This window comes from Arvicola amphibius, chromosome 12, assembly GCF_903992535.2.
Source record: "Arvicola amphibius chromosome 12, mArvAmp1.2, whole genome shotgun sequence".
Lineage (NCBI taxonomy): Eukaryota > Metazoa > Chordata > Mammalia > Rodentia > Cricetidae > Arvicola > Arvicola amphibius.
The window spans coordinates 36,476,112-36,498,632 of NC_052058.2; the positions used below are offsets into that span (position 1 = coordinate 36,476,112).

Genomic DNA, 22,521 nt, shown 5'->3' on the forward strand with positions numbered 1-22,521 from the left:
TAAAATCAACCCTAAAATGTACATAGAACCACAAGTGCTTGGATAGACAAAGTAATTTTGAGCACATGCTTGCTAATAGGAAATATACTTTAATATCTGGCTCAATGCAGAAAACCTACCTCATGAACTTCAAGAAACTTACTTATCTTAAAAAAATATACTTGAAATTCTAGCACTCAAGATTAAGGCAGATGGATCATGAGTTCAAATCCAGTCTGGTCCTCGAAGTTGGTCCAAGATCACCCTGTATGTGTGTGTATACACACACACACACACACATACACACACAGTTTCAGTGAGGGGGAAAAAACAAAATTGGCAACACAAACAGCAATAAAACTTTCAGTTTTAGAAGTAAACTTAATAGTATTAAACTAATCTACAAAAAAATTAAGGAACAAAATCAACTTACCAACATATCATGTTCATGGACATAGATAATCTAAGCGGTAAATTTTTCCTGAAATATAATTACTGATTCAATGCTACTCCCATTAAAAATCCCAAAATGCTTTCATATGATCTAACAAATGAAATCAATACCTTACAGAAAAACAAAACACTAGGATTACTTAGTAGGTAGGAAAGACAGCTCAGCATAGAGGATGTGCAGAAAGACAATAAGATGTGGATTCCCCTCTGTATGCTGTGTTTTATTACCATTGGTTAATGAATAAAGCTGCTTTGGTCAATGGCTTAACAGAGCAAAGCCAGGTGGGAAATTGGGAACAGAGAGAAAGTAGGCAGAGTCAAGGAGACACCTATAAATATGCCAGAATCACTGGTCGAACAGTATTGTAATTAATATAGTTTCTGTGTGATTACTCGGGTCTGAACAGTAGGGAAACAAACAAGCAGCCTCCGCCTACAAAGCCTCTGGATTCAATAAGGAAGAAAGGAAGGAAGGAGAGAGGGAAGGGAGGGAGGGGGGAGGAAGGGAGGGAGGGAGGGAGGGAGGGAGGGAGGGAGGACGGCGGGCAGGTGGGCAGACAGGTGGGGCACTAGAGAGGAGAGTGGCACTAGTCACAAAAACCCAAACTGGAAACCTTCCCAATGTCTGCCAACTGTGAAACAAATGAAATACACCTCTGAGCATGGGTGCAAAACATGAACAATGACTCACAAAGAACAGTGCTAATAAAAGAAGTCAGACAGAAGTGTTACATGGGCTCACTTCATTCCAAGTTCAAAACAGGTAAACAGATTGATGTTTTCAGACCAAATAAATGGTCCCACTAGAAGAACAGAGTAATAAGCTGCAGCCAAGCTCCTGTCCAGTTAGTGCTCTGCTTCTAGATGGGTGATGGCTACAGACACTCCATGTGTGAAACTCAGTAAGATAAGCAATCCAGCATGTATATTGCACTCCAAGCAAAAGCTTTTGGGGCAGGCTATAGGAAATTAAAGGTCATAAGGCATCATTGCAATTTTTTCTCATTATAGTCCCTTAGTCTCCAAGTTCGAGGTTTAAAAATACCATAAAGATTCCATAAATCATATAATAAAACAGAATATCAACCTAAAATAATGCAAAGCTATAGTTAAACAATACACTCTAAACAGACACACACACACACACGCAGTGATCAAGAGACAAATCTCAAGGTCTCTATTTCTGGCTATCAAGATGACATTACAACTACTGTCCTTCCTGACACACACAACTGTAGAGCTGACGAATGAGATGTACAAAACTCCTATTTAAACTATAAAGTAACCCTCAGCTGTGCAAAACAACAAATAAAAGCGGGTTAAAGGCCAAATACACCAGTTACCAATTTTAAACATTTATACAAGAGGGACTTTGTTCAAACTCATAAACAAGACTTTAACAAAACAGATTCCAAGAGCTGGTCAGTAGGGTGGGAGTGGTGGAGGAACACAGGAGCAGGGAGCTCCCTTCACACCTTCTCTCCACACTGCCTCTTAAGAGCTTTCCTAGAACGTGCATCGGGCCTCAGGAACAAAGACAGTGAGCACCAAAATCCCTGGCTTGTTCTCACTAATTATTTTCTAAGCCTTCTGCTTAGAGAGCTAGTAAGAGAGTTCATTATTTTTCTTAAGAATGTACAACCTTCTTATTCTTGTGGTTTTTTTCCTCTCTTACTGTTCTCTTATGTGTTTCACACTTGGGAAGCAGAGGCAGGCAGATCTCTGTGAGTTCAAGGCCAGCTTGGCCTGAATGTGGAGTTTCAGGAGAGTCAAAGCTACACAGAAAGACCTTGCCTGTCTCTACACAACAAAAGAATATATTAACACTAAAACTTAATAAAATTCTGCATAATAAATAAAATAAAATGTCCAGATGTTACAGACTGACTCCAAATACCTCCCACAGATTCATATTTGTAATCAGATCACATTCTCCACCTGTGGCTTATTTTAACAGAGGGTGGAACTTTTAGGAGTGGGGACTAAGTAGTGGAAGCCCGTGACAGAGGTGGGTCTCAGAGGGTTAGCGTGTCCCTGGTGTTGGCACTAACCTATCATGAGAGAAACCTCTGGCACACAATCTGCTGCCAAGAACTGAACTGTTCCACTATGCCTTCCCTATCATGATGCTCTACAATCTGCAGGGAGGCTGTTAAAGTCACAAAAGTAATTGATAGAAATTTCTTTTCTCTTCCTAAGCAAAAACCAAAGGTTTCTTCTATGGAGATGCTAAAGGCACCCTAGGAAGAAAACCCCTTTGTCTGTTGCTGAGGACCACTGGAGCCCATCCACCCAACACCTTAAAATGAAGACCAGCATTGCTGAGGACCACTGGAGCCCATCCATCCAACCAACACCTTAAAATGAAGACCAGATAATTAGCATGCCTGGCCCATGTACAGAGTCCATAGCCAACTCTTAATTTCTCACTCTGAAATACTAATAAATAATAAGTAATCATAATATATTTAAAGATTATAAAAAACAAGAAAAAATAAAGAAAAAACGATCCTTTTAAAAAGACAATAAAAAATACCCTCAGAATTATTAATAAAGAAGGCCAGAAAACTCTTCACTTAGTAAGCTTCTTGAAAGGGCGATGACTAGTTTGTATGAATAAGGAACTATATACAATAAAGTTTGAGAAACTGAAATACTGCAGGCAGCTGAATAAAAACAGAACTGGAATATAAAATTAGATAAATACACCAAAAGCATAGTAAATTTTCCCAAAATGGTAATGTCAACAAAATAAAAGATTATGAGATTTTATTTGGAAGTCCAAGTTTCTGATTACTAGCAATTCCAGAAACACAAGAGAAAATAACTACTGTCATAACTTGTTACACTGTATGAATTCCAAAAGAAATCATTTAAAAAAACCCAGTAACTGCTGAGACATGAAATGTAAACCAATTATAACAAATTCTCACTGAAAATCACCTTGAAACCACAGCACATCGAAATTAAAAGATCATCAATCTCTTGGTGTGGGACAATCGTCTATATTCTGTCAATTATATTTTAAATAAATGCTGACTGGTTAGTAGCCAGGCAGGAAATATAGGCAGGACAACCAGACAGGAAGTAGAGGTGGGTCAATGAAAGCAAGAGTATTCTGGGAAGAAGGAAGCTCTTTCTGCAATTGTGAGCCTGCCACAGAAGAAGCAAGATGTGTCTGCCTCGTTGAAATAAGGTATTGAGCCATGTGGCTAAGATAGGTAAGAATAATTGTCTAATATAAGTTCTAAGAGTTAATAAGAAGCCTGAAATACTAGGCCAATCAGTTTATAACTAACGTAGACCTCTGTGTGATTTCTTTGAGACTTAACAACTGCGGGAACTGGGCAGAACAAGGACTGGGCAGGACAGAAACCTCAGTCAACAGAACAGATTTTTTTACTCTGTAGACCAGGCTGACCTCAAACTCAGAGATCTGCCTGCCTCTGCCTCCCAAATACAGAGACTGAAGTGTGTGCCACCAACACACAGCCAGATTTAAAAAAGACAAAATACAGTGAAATTGGGGTCAGACTGTAGTATACTCCAGAAGAGCTAAAGCAAGATCTTAGAAAAGCAACATCTTCTATTTTTTCTTTCTTTAACTTTAGCCAAATTTTTCAAAGTTATAAACTATCAATCAAATATGAGTACAGAATAAAAAGATTTTTCTTTATGAAGTAATTAAAATGTGTCATCATCTTCTGTTAGGAAATAAATTAAGGATATACCCCAGCAAACTGAGGGCATGTATCAAGCAAAAGACTATGTACCATCCAGGAAATAGTAGATACTGCTCCAGACTATGGCAAAATAAAGTCATACATAACAGAGCTACAGAAACTCTGGTCAGTATCTTCTTCATACAATAGACTGACAGGTACAAAAAGCACATAAAGATCTATTTCATATTTCTCATCAAGCCTTCACATATTATGTGAGCTTTACAAACAATTTATAGGCTTCATGGTAATATTTTAGTAAATTTAAAAGGGGGCAGCAGCAAGCTGGCTCAGGAAGTAAAGATGATCTGAGTTTGTTCCCTGGAACCATGGTGATAAGGACAGAGCCAACTCCTGACAGTGACCCTCTGACCGGCACAGAGACATCGTCACACACTCACACCTACAGTCACACGGTTATATACATGTTACTCATAGAAATATAATAATAAGCATTTTTGAATTGAAGGAAAAATGTAAGAGACAGTTAAATGAAATCTTAAATGTCAGTTTTTAATTTATCTTGTAACTAGATATATATCTAAAGATATCCAAAAAGTATTCTGTAATTTTAACCTCACAATTTTGATTTCACTACATAAACAACCAGTCTGTGTGCTAAATGTGAACACCCTAACATTTGGAGACTCAAGGGAGAGAAAAGAAGTTCTCAGGGCTTCACAGCCTCACATATATCAAGTTCTTCAGTCCCTAAGATACTCATCACCTCTTCTCTCAGTTATCATCTTCACTTCATTATTGATGGAATGGATCATTATGACCTGGTCTTATCAGCTGATATTTAATAATGCTTAATCATTGAGGAATATACCCTAAAACAATGACTATCTCACCAAAGGTATTTAGTGTACTTTAGCTATGTCTTATCCTTTCTACCACATTGTACCGTTGGAACTAAAGCTCATGACTAGAAAACCTTCCTTCCAGATCAGCCAGCAGAGAAACCCTATGGAGCAAAGCCTATCTGGTAGTTACAGTTTATTTAAGTCAAAATCTTTATTTCTGAACATTTCCACCATCCCATCCTTGTATGCTTAGGAGGAGTCCAAGCATCACAGATTCCAAAAGGATGCTCTCTACTCTCTTTTCCCCAGGCTTAGCACACAAAAGCTTCTACGGGTATTGAATAGCCACAATAGTTCAGAAAAACCAGAACCAAGAATTATGATACAACATACATTCCTAAGAACTGTTACTCTCAAGAGTCAGCTATTAGGAGCCAAGCTTTACTTTCAGCTAGCCTTTATTGAGCAGACAGATGAGTCTGGTTTTGGTGGCCACAGGAATTCCAAGACTTGGATCCTGGTCAATATGATGCAAAGGCATCCTGAGAAAGGAAACCCAGACAGAAAACTGAGAAGTCATGCTGTTCTTTTTCAACTAAAGTTTTTAAATTTGGTTTGACTATCAAATGCAAAGAAATAGATTTAAAACCACATAAAAGCTATCTATAGTTTAAAATTGTTATTCTATTTCTTTTTTATCTGTTAACACTAAATATTCACACAAAGAAGGTATTCTTTTATTTTTTGTTGTTTGTTTCACTATACATTTTTCTCCACTCCCCTTCCTTCCTCTCCTCTCTGCTTCTACCCTCTCCCGTGAACCCCACACTCCCACTTTACTCAGGAGATCTTGTCTTTTTCTCTTTCCTGTGTAGATCCATCACAATCTGAGACTTTCCATCAGTGTATCCTGTGACTTTATTCAAGCCCTATTGCTACTATGGGTCTAGACTTTCTAAAGAAAACAGGTACTCAATGTCTCAAACACAAATCAACTTAATCCTGTTTGCCATTAAGTAGAAATTACATTAGTTACTGAATGGTCAGTATATTTCTGATAACAGACTTTCAATAAACAACTACAATTCTAATCTTTCAGGAAACTTACAATAGAAGTATTGTCAATGTTAAGCTTTCCTTTCCTCTCTACCAAGAGTTCTATGTTTTTTCTCTTTCGTCATATGGTATTGGAGATGAACTCAAAGCATGTACTATTTATAGGTTTTGTTTCTACCCGAAACTGAACATGTTAGGAACACAAGTAACGTTTTTAGAAAGCCAATCTGTTCAAATTACAAAGGAGGAGTTGGAATAATCATTACACACTCACCTGATGCAACAGACGCTTGAGTTTGAGTAATTGTGTTTTTACAGCTGTGCAGTCCTGGACCATGTGCCGGAGGGTCATCTCATCCAGTATAACTGTGTTGTCTGGCACATCTACAAACATCTTCTGAGCCTGGAAAAAGGGGGTCCCTCCATAGCTTTCAAAATGACCCAAAGGGGATTCTCTATAAGGAGAGCCTCTGGAAGGGTGGGGAAGAAGGAAGGAAAAGATATACAATATAAGAAGAAAGAAAAAGGAAAGGTACAACATTATTGTAGCAATTTTTACAAATCAGTTCCACAATGCCTTTGCACTCATCTCAGTCCCAGGAGAAAAATACAATCCCTTTAGCCTTAGTAAAACTGTTATCTTCCATGATTGCCTAACCCCACTCACTTCATGTATTTCACACACTGGCTGAATAAAGCTTCCCTAAGAGCCAAAAGAAAAAGAAAATACTTTTAGCAAGGCTCTAACTATTAGAACTATGCTCAGCTTTTTCTGTAAAGGTCTTCTCTTCTGATTTGGAGCAGCATCTTAAACGGCACTCTGTTCTAGATCCACAGCTAAGTCATGAAGCCACATTAGCTCCCAAAGTAAACACATGCTTAAACTATCATCTCTTCAGTGCTCCACCAGTTAAAGCTGATGAAGTTATTTCTTTGTTTTCTAATACTGCCAAAAAATTATTTTTACTAGTAAAAGTTTAAGCAAGGTTTTACAAGCATCTGATGTATACCATGCATTTCCTAATCTCAAACTACAGTTTAAAAAAATCAAAATCTACACTTTGAGCCATGAATAGAGTACTTGCCCAGCAAGCACAAGACTCTGGGCTTGATTCACCACCACATAAACTGGTACAGTCCTATAATCCCATCACTCAGGAGGTAAAGGCCAGAGGATTAGGAGTTCAAGGTTAAATTCAAGGTCATCATGAGCTACAGGAAAACCTAAACTTGAAGCTAGATGTGCTGTAGACATCTGCATTTGCAATCATGGCCCTGAGCAAGATGAATGGGAAAACAAGGTCTGCTTGGGCTACAAAGCAAAACCCATCTCAAAAACTAAAATATAAAATGTTAAATATCTCTTCAGTTTCATCCCATAATATCCATGCAAAATTAGAGAAAGACTAAGGGTGATATATTTTATGGGAATGTAAAATATAATGTATTAACTAAAATTGATAGCTTAAAAGTTACTATATCCACATTGCATGTGATCCCAGACAGTTACTAAAGTATGACAAGCACATGAAATCTACATATTTAACATAGTGCATTTAGAAATTACTTGTCCAATATGATGGCCATTGACACATATTAGAAATGAAGCTAAATTCTGTGTATTAAATATGTAAAAATAAGTATGTTGGATTTCATCCACCATGAAGAGAAAAATAGGGTATCTACTTAAGCTTCTATTTTTCAATAAATATTCCCAGAACTCAGAACTCGCCGTATTTATTGTAGGACATTTTCACAAGATTGTTTTTCTCTGTAACTACTAATTCAAATTTCAGGACTGATGTTCTCCAAATCCAAGGCAAAAGTCTTTTATAAATTATTAAACCATTCATAAACAATATATATATATTGTTTTGTTTCTTTCAAATGGTAATAGTCCTGGCTGTCCTTGAACTCACTTTGTAGACCAGTCTGGCCTTGAATTCACTGAGATCCACCTACCTCTGCCTCCCAAGGGCAGGAATTACAGTAGTATAAATAATACCTTAATTTGATGCCATGATTATGTATATTTTTCATTCATTTTTAATTTTAAGATTTAAATTATTAATTTTAAGATTTCACACATCAGCAAGCTAGTATAATTTACCCACCTATGACTACATTCTAATGAAAAATATCTTACCAGTGAAAAACTAACAAGAATTAAGACAAAACAGAGAAAAACCCAGCAAATAAGTAGTAGACATGAAAATAGCTGCACTTCTGAGAGAATAAGCAACACACTGGGAGATTTTCCTAGGGTAGCAAAGTCTTAGGACAGACTAAAGTAGGAAGTTAAAAGTTTGAAATGAAAGGCTAAGGCTTCACAGGGGAAAAGAGAAAAGGGTAATGGTTCAAAGTAAAAGGAGAATCTTCAAAATAGCTTATGACGCCACAGATTGAAGAAGAAAGTTTCTTCTTCAACCTCTTTTCCCAAACCTCTCTCTCTCTCTCTGACACTTCTCAAGAGCTAATTACGCTCAATTCCCAAAGCATACTACAAAGTGTCCTTCATTTCCAAATAACATTCTCATCTTTTCCAGTGGTCTTGCTAGTCCACTCATGCAGCCTCCCTCCACTCATGCATCTCAGCAACTACTCATTGTCTTTAGTTGCTGATATTTCCTTCTGCGGACACTTCCTTGATTACCTGAGGTGCTACTACAGGTATGTTTATGGAGCTCAGTACTGTACTCTTAGAGTACACACCCACAATACACAGAAAAATAACTGCTGAACTTGTCTAAAGAAGGTGAGACAATCCTCTAGGATTCCTGCTTCATAAAAGAGTCTGTCAGACATTCTGCAGGACATAGAAGAAAGCAACTGATGAACTTTGCTATTACAAGACAGAACAGATCTTCAAATTCCCTGCTTCATGGAAAAGTATTCCAGATACTATGGGCCTGTAGGCTGAAGATGGAGGCACCAACATTACAGAAGAACTTTGGGTGATTGTTCAGGTAGCTAGATATTTCTGTCAATTCTAGGGTTTTGGACGTTGCTTGCAATGCAATTCTTGTTTACCTGGATAATATTATATCCTTCTGGAGTCTTTGATGGAGTTGAAGGCTAAATTGTTATAGTTTTCCTTATTTACAATAAAAGATAAATTATGTGAAACTTTAGACTCATAAAAAGTATTTTAACTGTAATTCTTGTTTGATACCTGTTTTGTTATATGTAATTTTACTATGTTAAAATTAAAGCTTTCCTTTTTATTTTGACAGAAAAGGGAAGATGATGTGGGATTCCCCTCTGTTTGTTACAAATATGTTTTATTACCATTATTTAATAAAGAAGCTGCTTCAGCCTATAGCACGACAGAATATAGCCAGGCTGGAAGATATATAGAGAGAGAGTAGGCAGAATTAGAGAGACAAAGGAGAAGGACTGGGAACCTTTCCAGTAAGCCACCACCTCATGGCAATACACAGATTAAAAGAAATGGGTTAATTTAATATGTAAGAGTTAGTTAATAAGAAGGCGGAGCTAGGGGCTGGAGAGATGACTCAGCGGTTAAGAGTATTGCCTGCTCTTCCAAAAGTCCTGAGTTCAAGTCCCAGCAACCACATGGTGGCTCACAACCATCTGTAATGAGGTCTGGTGCCCTCTTCTGGCCCGTAGGCATCTACATAGACAGAATATTGTATACATAATAAATAAATAATATTTAAAAAAGAAGGCGGAGCTAATAGGCCAAACAGTGATCTAATTAATACAGTTTCTGAAAAGTACAGTCTCCACTTACAAGGATTAACCAAATCAAAGGATACATTAAAAAGCAGTATGGAAGCCCATTACTTTGTAAGTATGTGGGGGGTGGGTATGAATTTAGATGGAGATATCATGTGTGGATGGTGGTTTGAAAAAAATGGTTCCCCAAAGGCGGAGCACTCTTAGGAGGTGTCGTGTTGTTGGAGGACATGTGTCACTGCGGAGGCCAGCTTTGAAGTCTCATATATATTCATGCCACACCCAGTGAGACAGACCACTTTCTGTTGCCTCCAAGTCAAAATGTAGGAATCTCAGCTCCATTTCCAGCACCACATCTGTCTGCACACCACCATGTCTCACCATAATAATGGACTGAACCTCTGAAAATATAAGCAACACAATTAAATGTTTTTCCTTTATAAGAGTTTCCAAAGTTATGCGTGTCTCTTCACAGCAATAGGAAACCTAACTAAGACAGCAGGTAATGTTTCCTTAAGAAGAAATGAGTTACTAAATGAAAATCTCAGTGGCAGGTATGAGCTATCTCCCTGTGAGTCAGGGAGGCTGCATAGGTTCCCCAAACAATAAAGGCTATTAATTACCATTATTCTTGTTTCCACACTATAAATGATGGCAAGATCCTACTGTTGAAGACACACCACACTTTTGGTTGCAGGACAAAAAACAAAACAAACAAACAAAACAAATCAAAAAACAAAAAACAAGCTGGAGCTAACCTGGAAAGGTCTTCCCTGGTAGTACATAGGGTTACTAGGGTATAACATTAATCAGTGGACTTAATCAATAGCAGGCCCTGAATACCAACATACTGACCTGTCAGGAACGATGTGCCCACTGGAGCAGTGCCTGACAGTTATGGGGTGGCTAACAGCCTTCTAATTGGAATCAAGGCCTGTTCCACAGAGGAGAATTCATTCCTGGTGCAATAAATCTGGTAAAAAGCCGATGGCTGTAGAGGTCACAGGGCAGAACCTATTACGATTGTTTTGCTAGATGAACATGTAGTCAAACTACCTTCCAAATATCTGTTAACATCAATAAACTACTGCTCCTCTCACCCTTGCTCAGAGAAGCTTCTTACTGTAGTGAGTGGCATCAATGTGAGACTCACAACTGGTCACAGTGCTGGGAATGATTGTTGAGTGTTCAGCTCTAAATAGGACATACACACCAACCCTGAAAAGGCTCAGAAGTACTGTAGAAGAGGAGGTAGAAAGAATGCAGGAGCTGGAGGATGGAGAAGAGTGCTGTGAAATGATGCTGTCTTCTGGACATGGCATGACCACAGCACTCATGAATTCACAGGAGCTATGGTTACCTGCACAAAACCAAACAAGTCAACATTCCAGTATAGACTGGGGAGGGGCTCATGAGGCTGCACCCCTAACTAAGGAGTTATTTGCAACTGATGAACATGGGGGAAGTAAAGTCATTGTTCTTTAGAGGTTTGGCTGGTGTTAAGTTGCCAATGTTCTAGTGGATGGCTTCACACTCATGCTCATGCCAACAGCACTAGCTGGACAAAAAAGAAGGGAAAAAAGAGGAAGAAGAAGAAGAAGAAGAAGAAGAAGAAAAAGAAGAAGAAGAAGAAGAAGAAGAAGAAGAAGAAGAAGAAGAAGAAGAAGAAGAAGAAGAAGAAGAAGAAGAAGAAGAAGAAGAAAGAAAGAAAGAACAGGATGAGGAGGAGGAAGAAAAGGAAAAGAAATGAAGTTAGGTGGGGGAGTGTTAGGGGATCCAGGCAGAGTAGGTAGGAGAGTACTGGAGTAGATATGACCAAGATACATGGCATATGTATGAAACTGTCAAAGAATAAATTAAAGATATTCTAAAAATTATCCTTATTAAAAACCATACTATGGTAAATGATTTTGCCACATGAGTAAAAAAAGACTAGACAGGACAAATACTAAGGGGGACTAATCAGCTCTTCAGAGCATGACAATCAAGTATGATCATCAAGATTACACTGGGCTCACAGAGATGAGAGCCATTCACACATGGAACTCGGGAGTTTCTAGAGTCAAGAAGCATTCATCACTAATGGGACATATGAATAAATATCTGCCATCTAGAAAAGGCACATGAAAGAGCCTGCCCGTGGATTTGGATTCAAATTCAAGCTGACAACAGTCACTAAAAATACTAAATAAAATATAAGCCCTTGAAAAACAGGGTCATATTTTATTTATTCATTTTTAAATGACTTGCACAGATCTTGAGCTGTAAGTCTATGCTGCTGTTTATCATCTGTGTAATACAGGGCGAGTGACATAGTTTCTGTGCACTTCATTTTTCCTGCCTACAAATTCATGAGGATAGTAACATAATTACTTATCTAGGCTGGACAATGATTAAATAAAGCAATATGTTGAAGTGTTTACAATATTACATGATATATAGTAAATAATAAAACCAAGTTACAACCACACTATTAATAATTTCCAACTTCCTTTGGAACACAAACATCAAGTGAGCCACAAGAAGTCATCATAACCATTTACATTTACCAACTGTGAAAATATGGACATCCACAAACTGACTTTATAATTGTGTTTTGTTGTCAAACCATCTGACTATAGCTCACCAGTGAAACATCTGAAGACTGGAGGGAAACACAGACATAACCATTAAGGCAGGGAGGCAGCAGACATGGAAGGAAGAGAAAGCAGGCGTGTGATGGACTCACTAAAGGGTATCTGCAGGGCAGGAATATGATGACAGTCTTTGGGTTTATAAACTGTGAGGTGATACTATTTACCTATAACAGAGAATCCTGGAAACAGAGAGGAGCTAAAACTCACTTTCTAGGAGAAAAGCTCACATTCAGGAGCAAAAGAATAAAGAGAGAGAAAAAAAAACGCATGAGAAAAAAGGAAGTTCTACCAACAGCGCCACACTGTCCTTCAACAGGTATAATTAATTCCACAGCTATGCACAAGCCAGCCAGCAGTCACAGATTTCTAGGAGTAGAATCAGACGACAGCAAAATGAAAGACCAGCGACTCTGATATGACCACAATCTATGACAGCTGTGTGTGACTCATACAATCTATAAGCAGTCACAGGGTGGCAGATAATTCAACCAGTAATGATGTGAATGAGGGCAATAATGAGTTACAGAAGCATGGAAAGAGAAATAAATGCCCATTAGCACCAGTGTATGATATAGATATGAATAATTTGCATTGGCATAGATTTTAAGGTCAATTTTGTTATATGTAATTTTGCTATGTTAAAGTTAAAGCCTTCCTTTTTGTTTAAACAGAAAAAGGGGAAATAATGTAGGAGGGTCTTCTGTCTTTGTGTTACTTTCATTGGTTAATAAAGAAAACTGCTTGGCCTGATAGGTCAGAACATAGGTAGGCAGGGAAGACAGAACAGAATTTTGGGAGGAAAAAAAAGCAGAGTCAGGCAGACACCATGAAGCTCCGGCCCAAGATGGACATAGGTTAGAATCTTCCCAGTAAGCCACCACCTCGTGGTGCTACACACGTTAATAGAAATGGGTTAATCAAGATGTGAGAGTTAGCCAGTAAGAGGCTAGAACTAATGGGCCAGGCAGTGTTTAAATGAATACAATTTGTGTGCTGTTATTTCAGGCATAAAGCTAGCCATGCGGGAACTGGACAGGACGAAAAGCAGGCTTGCTCGCTTCGTCACTACGGATGGTGCCCAATGTGGATAACTGCATCCACAGAAAGCCTGAGAAAGCTTGGGAAAGAATAAAGGATGTTTTCTTGGTAGCAGCAATTTCTCAGGTCTCCTCTGCTTGCTAGAGGCAAGCAAGCACTCTCATCTAAGAGAGGCTTCCTGACTCAGCTTTAGCTGCAAAACCCTGCAGCTCTTTTAAGAGTTCCTGCCACAAAACACTTAAACGGTGTTGATGAAAAGCTGAACACATGCTTTTCGGGTTTTCAGCCGTAGCAGGAAAAAAGCTGCGCTGTTTTAAAATGCCGGTTTTCTGGGCCGTCCTGCCAGGACAAACTCTTGACTTTTTCAGGCAGGTGGTTCGTGTGGTTTGCAAGCACAATGCTGAAGCTTGCTAGCTGGCAGGGACCTTGAAAGGCCATAGAGTTGTGGCGATAAACCTGGCTACAGCCGGTAACTCCAAAATGAGGCTGAAAAGCTAAGGAATGGGCTGGATCTAGTCGTCAAAGCCACATCTTTAATACTCTTTATAAAGACTCATGTGGTCAGAAAGAGAGAGATATACAGTAAAGAGAGATTAAAAGATGAAGAAAACCTCTAAATGGTTTATAATGTGTTAAAAATATATGCAGGTTAAAGGTTACCTTAAAAATAAAAAAGAAAGAGAGTAGTTGGGCGTGGTGGTACATACCTTTAATCCCAACACTTGGGAGGCAAAGGTAGATTGTCCTCTGTGACTTCAAGGTGTGGTAGCACACACCTTTAATCCCAATGCCTGGGATGCAGAGACAGAATGATCTCTGTGAGTTCAAGGTGTTGTAGCATGCACCTTTAATCCCAGCACTGGGCTGGCAGAGACTGACTGATCTCTGTGAGTTCAAGGACAGCCTGGTCTACAGAGTTATTCCAGGACAAAGATATACAGAGAACCTGTCTCAAAAAGTAAAAGTAAAAATAAAAGAAATAGAGGTTAAAGTAAAGTCACATAAAAATGGAAAATACACAGAGAATCTTGATACTGTATGCTATTATGCTCTCTTTGAACTGTTTGAATGCTGAGGAAGGAGCAACAGCTGCTAAAAGATATTTGTTTATAAATGCTGCTGAATTAATCCAAGATAGGTATTCTGAAAATACACTGACTTCAAAATTGAAGTCAAAGGGTATGTTACTTTGGAGAAGAGATTTTGCTTTTGTTTCCAGAGAAAATGAGAGGCTGTGAATTCATACTGAGTTAAGAAAAATCAGGTTTGATCAAGGAAGAACACCTGAGAGAAATCTCTGATAGGAACAGATGGCCTGGACGTCCGAGTTCTACATCCAGAACGAATTCAAGACTGCTGCCTGAGAGGATCAAGACTCATAGGATACTCCAGTCAGGACTTGATTATAACTCTAAATTTTCTTTAGGTCCCCTTAAGATTATCAGCACCCCCAACTAGCAGGAAGTAGCCTGGAATACTACACCCACATTCCCAAAAAATGGACTATGAGTATTTTCCTTTGTTAAAAAAAAAAGAGGGAAAGTGGTGTGGTGTGGGAGAATTGTCTGCATTCTGTCAATCATGTATTTTAGTAAAACACTGATTGGCCAGGCAGGAAGTATAGGTGGGTAAACGAGACAGGAAGTAGAACAGGAGAATGCTGGGAAGCAGGAAGCCCATTCCTCCCATTCCAGCCCAGACCACCGAGAAGCAAGATGTAACTTACCCGGCTGAAAGGTATGGAGCCATATGGCTAACATAGATAAGAATAATGGGTTAATATAAGCTACAAGAGCTAATAAGAAGACTGAGCTAATGAACCAATCAGCTTATATCTAATCAGACTCTGTGTGATTTCTTTGGTGCTTGCTGGCTGTGGGGTACCGGGCGGGACAGAAACCCCAAAAAGCAGGCCCCTTTATGTTACACACCAGTACTATTTATTATTTTCTATAAGTCAGCCAATTAAATAGAGGAAAAGCCTATAGGATTTAGAGAAGCTAGAGAAAGAAAAGCTTTAAATGGTATCTTTGTTTTGGAAATCCAAATTGAATTTGAAGCATCACTTGCCAACCAACCCACCAACCTAAATAAAAAACCAATTACATTACCAAAGATTTATTATAAGTTTAAAGGGATATTCCCAAATTATATGCATATCAATAATTTAGTTTCTTATTATTCCCCACTTTCAAAGTACCTTGACTATGAGGATTTATAACTTTGTACTTCAGCCTGGCTGGTGCAGATCTGTGTATATGAGTATATATGTGGGTATGAGAGGTTTATTTTTCTTTATTCCCTAAGACACAATTTTGATTTTAAATTTAATCTTTTTTCTCACCATTAAAAAATTTAAAAAATTTAACTTCCATGTAGAAGTTAAATAAGCATGCTTTATGGTGACAATTTTATTCTTTAAACACTAGACTTGAAACAATCCTAATCAACATTCTAGGGTGTTACCTTGTGGATGTGACTGAAATGATCCCATGAGTAAGAAAAGAACAGCCAAAACTGGCACTTGCCCTTTCTGGAACTTCCCATCTGAAGCTGTGATAATCACAATCGGATGGAATTGGTGAACAAAAGGTGAAAACAGGAAAATAAGGAATACAGTCTGGAAATGGATTCATAAATGCAGTCACCCCCTCTTTGAAAAGGTAGCAAAGGCAATTCAATAGGGGATGACGTTTTGAACAAATGAAACCAAGTAACAAGATATCTATGTGCAACAGAAATGACCTTCACAAAAATTAATCCAAAATAAGTAACAGACCTCAATGTAATATATACAACTATAAAATTCCTATGAGCCGGCAGTGGTGGCACACGCCTTTAATCCCAGCACTCAGGAGACAGAGGCAAGCGGATCTCTGTGAGTTCGAGGCCAACCTGGGCTACAAGAGCTAGCTCCAGGACAGTCTCCAACAGCTACAGAAGAAACCCTGTCTCGAAAAACCAAAAAAAAAAAAAATCCTATGGTACAGGAAAAAACCCTACAGTACTTTTGGTTTGGGAACTGTGTGTGCATGCATACATACACATATTCCAAGGAAGAAGTGTACTCAGCTTTATTTCTAAAAATCATCTGCAAATTTTAGTAATAAAAAAACACCACTTAGAAAATTAGAAAAGCTACAGACTGAGTGAGTGTATTTCCTATACATGTATCTGATACAGGACTAATATCCCAAATATACAAAGAACTTAAAATTCAACAATATGAGAATAACTCGATTTAAAAATTGACCAAGATCTAGACACATCAGGAAAGAAACCACATGGATGGAAAGCAAGCATCTGAAAAAATATCACTGGAGAATTGTCAATTAAAACAAGATACTACCACATAGCAAATGGTTAATGTTCAAAGCACAACACCTAAAGCTGGCTGAGGATGTGGGCCACCAGGAGCTCCCACTCACTATGGACAGGAATGCAAAGTGGCAACAAGCCATAGCAACAACAAATCCTGGAGCAGGGAGAGCTGATTTGAGCATCCTCTTTCAAACTTGTTGTGACAAGAAAAGAATGATATTCATTTTATTCTTAATGTGACAGAAACTGGGAAGAAGAAGGAGATAATGAGTGGTGAAAATAAACTGGAATGATGATCAGAATTTCCAAAATCTAATGAAATACCAATCTCCATATCTAAGAAGTTCAAGGGGATGCTAAGCTAAAGGAGAGACAATACTAAACACGCCATAATCTGTGAGAAGAAATCAATGTGAATGTCCTCTAAATGGCAAGGGAAGTAGCACATGAAATGGAAGAAGTAAGAAATGAGAGTTGATTTCTCATCAGGAAATAAGGGATCAAAATTTGCAAGGGTCAAAAACTTACAAGAAAGTCTATAAACGAAGCATTCTACATCTAGCAAAGCAATCCTTTAAAATAAAGGAGAATTGAAAGGAGAAGACACTCCAAGTAAATGAGAACTATAAGAATCTATTGCTAGGCAACCACTCTTCTCTACAAGATACAGTGATGAAGGAGAATTCTTAAGTTTGTCTTCAGTAACAAACATATCAAACCAGCAGATGAACAGGGAATCAACAGACTTGGGCAACATGTACTCTAAGACCTAACAGGCATCTATAGAATATAAATAGATATTAAATTATTAATAAGAATATTGTCACAAAGTAAAGCTTAGATCTAATTAAAAGTCAGTAACATTCCTTCACAAACTCTTCCCAAAAATGCTAGTGGAAGGAACACTTTCCAATTCATTCTAAATGGCCCATTACCAAAACCACATTCATCTCAACAAAACTAAACTAGTTTTTAGGAGTAGATACATAAAACTCCATAGCATATAGAAATGTAAAAATTGTGTACCATAAGTAACTGAATTGTTTGAGAAATAAATGTCTGGTTTGACATCTAAAAGCCAAGTGACATACTGTATTAATAGGATGAAAGGAGGGGAAAGGCATCTCAATCAATGGACACTGAAAAAGCATTAGATGAAACCCAGCAGGCTACCAAGCTAAAATGTTCAACAAAGCATGAATAGAAGGGAATGTCTTCAGATTGGTAAAGGAAATATGCCTGAGAAAAACGAAACAAAACAATACCATTCTTGACATCAAAAGCTGAATGCTTTTCCCCCAAATCAGAAACAAGACGGCTGTTGGCTCTCACTACTTCAATTCAACACCATGCCAAAAAAATGTAACCATAGCAATTATGCAAGAAAGAAAACTATACAGATTGAAAAGGAAAAAGTAAAATTATCTGTTCTCAGATGACATATAGCATAAATAGAAAATATTAAGAGCTAAGGAAAAAGTTAAAAGAATCACTTGCAGAACAATGGAGTTATTCATGGCTGTATCAGAGGTTACAATAAAGGAGGACAGGACGCTAAGGGGCCACAATTTTTATAAAGTATACATAGAGGAATAATGAAAAAGAGCTAAATGGTCCAAGTCTCAAAAGAGCAACTTAAAAATACTTCATTCAGGAGTGCCAATGAAGAATGAGAACAAAGACACGCCCACCTCCAAAGAGTAAAATACTAGGACTCTTAGAAAATAAAAATCTTGCCTATAAAAATGTGACTATTAAAGAAATACATTTAGTTAAATGTTAGATTTGTTATCATTAGGAGGATAACCACAAGCAGAGCAAGGCTGTAAGTTTGTTAGAGTTGAGAGAATTTCATACGGCATAAACATTTTCGGAAAGGGGAACTCTTGGGAGAAAATGGGAATGGAATATTACACTGGAGAAAAAGAAAAAAAGTGGTATTATGATGTGAATACCAGAGAACATTTAGATCAGCAATTCTGAACTAGTAATGCCCCTAATGGGGCTAAGTTATGGCTAAGACATAATGCTATAATGAACTATGATAATAACAAATATTAGGCACCAAAAAAAAAAGAGAGAGCCAGTACTCACGTTAGAGAATACCAAGAGGGACTCTGTACACTTGATATAAAAAAGAGGTTTGCACTCTCAAACTCTTTAACACTGGGGTGAAAACAGAAAACGGCAGTTCCAAGGCTTGCTGTGGAAAGTCTCTTTCTGTGACATACATCATTGTAAACAGCTTTGGCACGCTGGGAAAACCCAGAACAAACATGGAAGCTTGAAGGTAAACTGAGCCAGGCATCTATGGGCCTCAGCACTGTCAGCATTTTCAATCACTCCTTAGAAAACTCTATGCTGACTAAGTCAGATGAACAAAAACATGGTGTGCCTCTCTCCCTCACCACCTAGAAACTGAGAATTCACAATCACAAGTGCCTCAAAGTTTATAACCTCTGAAGGGGACCTGTGGGTCATGTTTTGGGGAAATGTTATGCTATCTTTCACTAACTTCTACAAAATCACAATTTATAGAAGCAAATAGGCATAATGCAGCCACCGTTTAAACAATTTAATTTGTTTATTCTTATATTTATCTGAACTGTTGATATGTAGAAAATTAGAGCTTAGGGTTCTGGACTTTTGGGAAGAGGGGGTGTCCTTTCTAATTTTTCTGAGATTACACTCAGCCTCAGTTGGATCATTTCTAAGGACAGAGACAATTAACTCCATGCTACCCATTCTATTTCCGATAGGCTGAATGATGTCTCCTTTATGCTGAAATATGCCTCCCTTTGTCAAAAGAAAACCGCAGATACGATAGTTTTGCTTTCTAGAGTTATAGAACATATCACTCATTCTTCCAAATCAACAAGAAATCTAGTTATGGTAAACTTGAAGAATGGGTGTCTGAAAAGCCCAAGCTCTAGCACACAATCCCTGCAACTGCCATTGTGACAGGCTGAGTGCTCACTCCTCTCCTTCAGACACTACACTATTGCTCCACAGTCTCCAGTCAGTCCTGCAGACTGATTCAAAAGTAACCACTTAGTCTGTGCCTTCCTAGATAAAACACACAAACAGAGAGCATGCTCATCATTTCCCTCTTCCAATCCTTTATTAGGCACACATTGTCACAGCAGTAACACAGCATGCTAAGTACCCACATGTTAGTCTCCACAGACTGTATACTATGTATATGTGACATGCACATTCATGTGACACATGCACAGGAGTCTTTTCTTCACTTCAGTGTAAAGTTGTCTACTTAAACTGCATCACTGCAGAATTCTTCCTCTTTAATACAATAGTCCAAGAACTCATTACCAATCCACAACTTTCACCTCTCATACTATCTCCAGTTTCATACCAGCATAAGACTTTACGGCACTGCACAACACATAGGCTACCAATGAGTATTTATTAAGTGAATGAACTAATTTTAAAAATAAGCATTTTTATAATCTGAATATAACATATCTCTCACAGGCTCAAGTTGGGAGTGTTCCCAGATGGTACTGATATTCTGGGAGGCTGGAAAATGTATAAAAGGGGGATCTAGTAGAAATAAACCATTAAGGTTAAGCTTTTGAAGGTTACACCTGCTGGTTTGCAGTGATGTGAGGAACCCCCATCACATGCTGCTAACACCATGAGCTACTCTGCCATGACTACCCTGCCATGATGGATTCAAGGTCTCTGAAACTGGATCAAAACAAACCTATCCTGTGAGCTGTTTCTGTTAGGTTTGTAGCGACAGGAAGCAAAAGTAACTGACACTGAAGCGCTTGTTGCTAACTTCGCTCACACACCTGCCACAGCTTAAAGAACTGTTATAAAGACATAGCAAGATCAGAGGGAGAAGCATGATCTCTACCTACTGCATGAATTCTTCCTGACTGCACAATCTTATCCTTCTATTTATTTACTCCAACAAAAGATTTTAATTGGACCCCATTTTTTATTAATCCACAAAAGGATACTTTATTAGAATAGAATTTGTTCAGCTTAGACAGAAAAACATGCTGATGAAGGATTAAGAAAGTTATTGTGCCACTCAGGACCTGTCCAGTGTATGTCCAAAGTACTTTTCTTAGAACTCGCAAGACTACTCTGTATTTGTCTTGGATAAATTTGTCTTGAACAAATCCAGGAGAAACAAATTCTCCATCTTATGCACACTGTATGTAACAACAGGTCAAGCTTTGCTCTTTATTTTTTCTACAAGGACCCTTAGCAACAACTTTGTTTCTTATCTTAAAGGTACAAAAGATCATGTTTTCCTTATATCATTTCTTCATCTCAGTTTTATTATTTGCATTACAATATGCTCCAGGATAAACATAAACCCCTTGTGGAATGAGATAGTAAAACTTTTAAATTAATTAATGTTATTGCTTACCATAAACCAGGTACTGAATAACTAACTTTATCCTGATCCATAAACAAACACAGAAAAGTGTTTTTGAGCATGCTCACAAATAGTGCAGAGGGTTAAATAAGCTAAGCTTCCAAAGCTAATCTATACCAAGTGAAGCTCCGACCCCAGGTGTGAATGGCTGTGAGCCCATTAGACTCTATGATCTGATCCAATTTCAGACTACTTTATCCCTTAAAATAAAAAGTACTTCTAGTGTCAATTCACATCTCTTAACAGTATTTGTGGAATTTTAATTTATAAGCAAAACAAAACCAATAACTTAGTAGTTACTTTATACAATATTATTTTTAAAAATAATAAGCAAGGTCAATATTCATTAATTCCCAAATGATAACCCTCTCCCCCACAAAGTCATATCGCAACTTAAAAGTCCTTAAAATAGATACAAATGCAATTTGTAAATCTGCAATAAAGCTACTGAAACAAGAGTCCAGCTAAGAAAAGATTAGTTATTATAATAATTACATAGCATGCATACCCTGAACTGGTTTCGGTGCCTCGAAAACCAGGCAAATCGGCTTGGAGAGAGACCTATGAGTCAGGTTAAGCAGAGGACAGAAGTGAAGCTGCAGTCAGAACAGTGCTCACCTGCTCAAGTCACTTTTCCCATGGTGATGATAGTGATCAGGGTGGCTAAGGTGGTAATGCTCCTGCCCACTCCACCTCTGGGGTGCTCTTTTCCAAAATCCGTCCTGTGACTGTCGTACATTTCTGTCTGCTCGGTCAAAGCGGTTCATATTGTCACAGTCCACTAGACAGATTAAAAGGTAACAGACTATAAATATGTGCACGCTCTATAAAAAGTTAACTACTTATGGCCTAATAATTAAATGCTGTGAAAATATTTTTTTTAATTCTAGAAGCACCAGCCATGTAAACTAATCACAAAATAAAGTTTTCCAAAGGAAACCAGTTCTTAAAGTAAAAACTGAACTTTATACATTCAAACTGAGGTGAATTATAATATTTCTGGAGCAGCCACTTAAGTGAACATTAACTGTTAGACTGTTTTAAAACAAGGAAAAACTTCCCTGAAATGAACATTACACATTTCAAATACAAGCAATCAGGACAGAAAAATGTAGATTTAAGAAGAGCATAGTATCCATTCTTAGAAATAAGTGCCTCAATTAAGTTTCTCAGCCTCGAGAAGCACAAATTAACCTAGCATCATAGAGGATCATGTTTTTAAATAAAGCTCACAATTTTAAACAGTAAGCTGCTCCAATCTGTCTGCAGCAGAGCTGCTTCAGAAAGACTGAAACGCTGTTGAAAACAAAGCCAGTACTTTGTAACAACAAATATCAGTCCACTCCTGAAATCCAAATACCACAAAACTCGACAAGAATCCCTGAAGCACCCCAGCT

The 22,521-nt window shown here is 37.9% G+C and overlaps 1 protein-coding gene across 5 annotated transcripts in view; it reads right to left on the reverse strand.

Moving 5' to 3' along the window:
- Ccser2 (coiled-coil serine rich protein 2) overlaps window positions 1-22,521 on the reverse strand; it is a 122,835-nt gene that overhangs the window by 40,593 nt on the left and 59,721 nt on the right. For all 5 annotated transcript variants that reach the window (XM_038348460.1, XM_038348461.1, XM_038348464.1 and 2 more), the window contains exons 5-6: window positions 21,743-21,905; window positions 6,291-6,486 (exon numbers count right to left, since the gene is read on the reverse strand). In XM_038348460.1, the coding sequence (XP_038204388.1) occupies window positions 6,291-6,486; window positions 21,743-21,905 (359 nt within the window). The remainder of the gene's footprint in view (window positions 1-6,290; window positions 6,487-21,742; window positions 21,906-22,521) is intronic.